Source organism: Labeo rohita, chromosome 5 (assembly GCF_022985175.1).
Source record: "Labeo rohita strain BAU-BD-2019 chromosome 5, IGBB_LRoh.1.0, whole genome shotgun sequence".
Classification (NCBI taxonomy): domain Eukaryota; kingdom Metazoa; phylum Chordata; class Actinopteri; order Cypriniformes; family Cyprinidae; genus Labeo; species Labeo rohita.
The window spans coordinates 6,198,647-6,205,031 of record NC_066873.1 but is presented as its reverse complement, the minus strand read 5'-3'; the positions used below and the strand labels follow the sequence as shown (position 1 = coordinate 6,205,031).

The following is a 6,385-nucleotide window of genomic DNA, read 5'->3' as shown; positions in this document are numbered from 1 at the left end:
ATGAGTCCCTCAGGTGTCCTCACTGTGAAAAGATGGATCTCAAAATCATACAGTCATTGTTGGAGAGGGTTCAAACACAAATATGCTGAAAAACCAAAGTACTGTGTAACAACACCGTATTAAAAGAGAAGTCCACTTCCAAAACAAAGATTTACATATAATGTTCTCACCCCTTTGTCATCCAATATGTTCATGTCTTTCTTTCTTCAGTCGTAAAGAAATTATGCTTTTTGAGGAAAACATTTCAGCATTTTTCTCCATATAATGGACTGCTATGGTGCCCTGATTTTGAACTTCCAAAATGCAGTTTAAATGCGGCTTCAAACGATCACAAACGCGGTTGTAAACGATCCCAGCCGAGGAAGAAGGGTCTTATCTAGCGAAACGATCGGTTATTTTCTTGCCTTTCTCTCCCTGAACTCTGTGTATTCTGTTTCAAGACAGTTAGGGTATGTTGAAAAACTCTGATCATATTTTCTCCCTCAACTTCAAAAATCATTTCAAAATCATCCTACATCACTGCAGAAGTACTGACCCAGTCTTTGCGAAGTGAACATGCAAAGAAGATCTAATGCCCTTAACAAAAAAGGTAAAACGGTGATGTAGGACATTTTCGAGGTTGAGGGAGAACATGAGATGAGAGTTTTTCACCCTAACTGTCATGAACCGGAACAAAAACAGTACAGACAGAGTAAGACAAGACTAGCGTTTGGCATTAAAAAGTATATTAATTGTATTAATTTAAATTTTTCGTTTACAACCGTATTTGGGATTGTGTGAAGCTGCACTTAAACTGCATTTTGGAAGTTCAAAATCGGGGCACCATATCAGTCCATTATATGGAGAAAAATGCTGAAATGTTTTCCTCAAAAAACATAATTTCTTTACTACTGAAGAAAGAAAGACATGAACATCTTGGATGACAAGGGGGTGAGTAAATTATTTGTAAATTGTTGTTCTGGAAGTGGAGTTCTATTTTAAGAATAAGGTGTATGTAAACTTTTGAATGGGGTCATTTTTATAAATTCAACTATTATTTTCTCTTGTGCACTATTTGTAAACATCTTTTATGTGAAATATCTTATTCAGGTCAGTACTAAATAAAAAATAACATGTGTATAAAATGACCTCAAAAAGTAAACATATCTCAGTACTAAATAAAAAAAAATAACATTTGTAAACATCTTTTATGTGAAATATCTTATTCAGGTCAGTACTAAATAAAAAATAACATGCATTTTGTATGATCCCTTTTATTTCAGTAAAATAATTAACATTTTGCAGATTCTATGTAAAACATGTAACATTGTATGTAAACATTTGTCTTAAACTGTATGCTCCCTGCTGTTTGTTTAACTGTTAATAACCTGACGACATCACCAAAAGAAAAACTTTATTCAAGCCTTTTTCAAAAAATGAATCTGTAGGACATAAAGATGTCAGATGCATGGCAAGGCCACAATTGAGCAAAACATGCTTTTAAATCATTGTAAATCACTGCAAATAAAACAGATTGAAAATTTAATCTCTACAAGAGAAAGACTTCATGCCAAAGCAAGGAACTGCCAAACTGTATCACAGCACTTTGGGTTTGTGAACATCGTCATTGTTGATGCAGCTCGACACTGAGACTCCAGTGCCATCAGCCCAGGTTAGGAGGACGGGACGTCCGGGCTGATTTCGAGGCTTTGTCTTCATTTCTTCTTGGATTTGGCCTCCAGTGGCTCCCCTATGTCTTTCCCACGGAGCTTCAAACCTTTGTGGCAGGTGAGATGATGATGATGATTAACCCACAAAGCGCTTCAATACATGGCCACAGCACTACAGAAGAGTTGCTTACCAATGGCTCTCTCAATTTTGCCCATGACTTGATTATTTGGGATCGCCTTCCCACTTTCATATTCGGCGATGACCTGAGGTTTCTCGTTGATTTTCTGTCGAACAGAAACACAGAACATGATGTTTCTGAAGCGGCAGCAATGCATGCGTTTGTGTGTGTAATACCCGCTCGCCAACAGACTGCCTGGATTGGCTCATTCCTACCATGTGTTCATTAAACTCATGAGTTGAGATTGACTGTAGCTGTGATCCCGCTTACAGTGGCCAGGTCTTTCTGGGTCAGACCCTTGTCTTGACGGCCTTTCTGGATGACTTTGCCCACTTCCAGTGGCACGCGCTGATGGTGGAGCTCCTCCGTCTCACGGTCCAGTTTGGCCGTGTTCTTGGTCACCAGGTGCTGCTTATTCTGCCCCGCTGCCCCTGAGATCCAGCATCAAACATTAACCTCCACTGATACTTAAAAACACGACTAATCGTGACGAAGGAAATTTCATGCAAGATTACACAATATGCAATAGAGAATACAACAATAGCTGTCATGCTGGTTAATGTTTTTTTTAAGTAGCATTAAAAAAATATATAAATTTAAAAACATTAATTTTTTCTGGAAAAAAAACATTCTGAAATACATGGGGAAATTCTATGTATAAAATGACCTCAAAAAGTAAACATATCTCAGTGTGTTACAATCCAACAGAATCACAGGTTCATACAGATACTGTAAAATAAAATTCCAGGACTTTTCAAGCACTACTTTTTTGATCGTCAGAGATCTCACTTATCAAACAATGTTTTCTACTTCAAATTTAAAAAAAAAAAAAGAGAAATAGATAAATAAAAATATACTAATAAAAAATGTCAAAATAAAGTGAAGCACATGCAAAGTATTACTACTAAAGTATTACAAAAGTATACTACACTTTTATTATATTAAAACCTTGGTTAATTTTGTTAAGGAATGTGTATTGTTTATACTTTATTTTTTCTTTTTGTTTTGTTTTTATAACTGTACTGCCGTAATGCTTTGACGTTTTCTACAGTTTAAGAAAAAAAATCTGAAAAAAAAAAAAAAAAAAAAAAATCCTGATAGGAAACAAATGATTCGAAAACCCACAATGAAGTCCTGATCTAAAGCTAAACCAAATTTACAACCTAAATAAAATGACTCACAATCCCAAATAAAATTAATACCATATGAGCAGGGTAGGGCAATGTCTATGGTTAAATATTAAACTGTAAAATGACTGTAAACTACTGTAAAAACTGTTTTACAGTCCAGATTTTTCACAAAAACAAAAAGTTTTATAAAATGATACACTTCACATTTCTTTAAAGTACCAATTTTTAAGAACACAGATGAGTCAAAAGTATTACTTATATTAATTTAAACAATTATTATCAATAAATTATTATATTAATTTAAAAAACATATAAATACATGTTAGTGTTTAGATTTTTATGATGAATTATCTTCTTAATGATCCACCAGTTCACATTTACAACTCTGCATGATTGCAGGGTAAAAACATGGGTCGCTTTTCGCTTTGGTCTGAACATAAACAACCCCAATACTATGTTCCTGCAATACCGGAGGCTGCAGTTCTAGGACCCTATTTTTTGGGACAGTGCCATCTAGCAATTCCATTCCAACAAAGAAACGGCAAACCGACGCAAAGACTAGATCCATGGAAACTATTCATTTTTTTTTTTATCTTTCCAACTTATTTTTAATGTAAAAGCTGACAATTCAGCTTTTATTCCAAAATTCAGATCTGAATCAAATGATTCACAATCCATGCTCTAAAGTTCTGATCTAAAGCAAAAGATTCGCAAATCCGCTCCAAAGTTCTGATCTAAATCAAATGATTCGCAATCCACGCTCTAAAGTCTTGATCTGAATAATGATTCATCATTTCAGATCAGGACTCAGATCGTGGATCACAAATCATTTGATTTAGATTGGGACTTTAAATTGCATATGGCAAATTGTTTGATTTGAATCATTCAGTTTGTGAAATGATTCACAAACCCGTTCCGATCTAAATCAAATAATTCACGATACGCGCTCTGAAGTTACGATCTAAAACAATAAATTTGCGAGCCCACTCCAAAGTTCTGATTTAAATCAAATGATTCATGATCCATGCTCCAAAGTTCCCACCTAAACAAATAATTCACAATCTATGAACCTATGAATCTACAAACCTACGTTCCATTCTCAACCAAAAGATTCACAAGCCTGCTCCAAAGTTCCGATCTAAATCAAATAATTCGCAATCTATGCTCTGAAGTTCCGATCTAAAGCAAGATTCGCAATCCACGCTCTAAAGTTCAGATCTAAGGCAAAAGATTTGCAAATCCGCTCCGAAGTTCTGATCAAAATCAAATGATTTGTGATCCACATTCTGAAGTCCCAATCTGAATAATGATTTGCGAACCATCATTTCAGATCAGGACTTGGATCGTGGATCACGAATCATGTGATTTAGATTGGGACTTTAAATGTCATATCGCAAATCATTTGATTTGAATTATTCAATTCGCGAAATGATTCATGATCCCGTTCTGATCTAAATCAAATGATTCACTATAGTCCTTACCTGAATCAAAGGATTTGTGAAGTTTCATGAACTGGCTGAATTTTGTGTGAAAAGATGTGCTTACTGACAAAACGAAACACTTATTTCATAGATACATTGTCTTTCAATAATTCAAGCACTTTTCAAGTATCTCTTCAGGAATGTTGCTATTTTGAAGGGTTTTCCACACCTTACATTTTAAAAAGTCAAATTCAAGTACTTTAAGCACATTGTACGAACCCTGGAATCAGTTTGAATTCCCAGGAGAGGAATCACTTGTGAAATTCAGAGTCATCTATTGATCAGCCTGACCCATTTCAATTTTGGTTATGTTTTTCTTAAAATATTTTGAGATTTTTTGTTTTTGTTTTTCCGAAGATTCCTGGGAACACAGCTGGGAATCAAACCCAAGATCTTGGTGCTACAAGATTTTGTGTGCTTCAAAAAAGCACAAAAGATGGCTTTTTAGAACATTTTTAAACATGTAAAAATAATAATAAAAAAATAATTAAAAGAAAATTGTAAAATGCAGATTTAAAATACACTGTTTTTTTGTGTGAGAAGTATTAGTAAAATTTAAACTTTTTAAACATATTTTTGGCTTATTGTGTTGTTTTGTTTTTCATAATGTATTTTTGGTTAACTGTACTCAGATTATTAGGTTTTAAGTGTGAAATAAGTCTCCAAATACTAAACTAAACTAGATCCATCAACTTCTCACTTAAGCATATTGATATGATTCAAAACATGAAAATGACTCATCCAGTGAAGTAATATCTGCTCTTGGACAGGTTAATGAATCTCACAGCATGTTTGTACTTTTACAGTAGATGATAATGATGATGATGTGTGTGATTAAAGGTCAAAGTTTGATTTAGTTGTTGTTGTTGTCAAAAGCACTCAAATATAAAATCAAAGTAAATATCTATCGATCTTCCAACAGATCAGTCCGACATTTGAACAAATTGCAAGATGCAAAAAAGTATTATGTTTTACATTTCTTGGTGGTCTCCACTTCTTCTCCACGCCTCTGAGCAGAAGTGATCGCCTAAAACGACATTAAATCAATATCAGACACCACATCGGGCTTTAAAATATATTATTAGTGTGATTTTGTTGTCATTCTTCAAATTTCATGCACTGTGCCTCTAACAACAAAAACATGACAATTAAATGTGAATGTCTAGAGTTATTACAGATCAGCAGAGCACTCGCTGTCATCAAGAGAATCTTCTAGACTGCAGGACGAGCCACATGTTGACTAGTTGAGCTAATGTTTCAGGGTTTCAATGTTTCAGGCTCCTGACGAAGCTGAGCGCGGCGGCGGTGTGTTGTGATTCGGACGAGCATGTGACTACGGCGGATCGCCCGGACTTTACTCACCTGTTTGGATTTGGACTGAGAGGCGGACGGACCCTTCTTCCTCAGCACTGTCACCGTGTCCCAGTCGCTCTCGGCCATCGCGTCTGTGTGTGCTTACAGTCGCGCAGTTACAAACACTCTGACAGCAGATCCGCTGACGCTGGCGCTGTTTACACTGGTGCGGTCACTTCGAACCAACAGCGACATCTGCAGGCCAGCTCACTCATAGTTCACAGGGAGTACAAACAATAACTGTACAGTGGAAACGATAAAAGGACGAGGTTCAGTGATGGTTTACATTTAAATAAGCTATAATTATTTGGTTTATATATGAAAAATCTATCGATGTTACCCCTCTTCCCGCTATCCTCTATCAACTTTTTTTGCCCTTTTTTTGGAAAATTAAAAATTGTATACTTTTTAAAGGGGTCATCGGATGCTAAGTTCACTTTTTCATGTTGTTTGAACATTAATGTGTGTTGGCAGTGTATGTACAAATCTACCCTATAATGATAAAAATCCATGCAGTGATTTTTAATTAATCTGTAAAAATAATATCCCCTTTTTTAAAATCGAGCCATTCTCAGATGCCTGTCGGTGTGCCA

The 6,385-nt window shown here is 35.4% G+C and overlaps 1 protein-coding gene across 1 annotated transcript; it reads right to left on the bottom strand.

Annotated features, from left to right (window-relative positions):
- Window positions 1-1,376: 1,376 nt before the first annotated feature.
- On the bottom strand, window positions 1,377-5,960 carry LOC127166048 (endothelial differentiation-related factor 1 homolog). The gene is made up of 5 exons (XM_051111119.1): window positions 5,802-5,960; window positions 5,415-5,466; window positions 2,099-2,259; window positions 1,841-1,934; window positions 1,377-1,756 (listed from the first exon to the last, which is right to left on the bottom strand). The coding sequence occupies exons 1-5, from the start codon at window positions 5,877-5,879 to the stop codon at window positions 1,695-1,697; spliced, it is 447 nt and encodes a 148-aa protein (XP_050967076.1). The 5' UTR covers window positions 5,880-5,960; the 3' UTR covers window positions 1,377-1,694.
- Window positions 5,961-6,385: the final 425 nt, after the last annotated feature.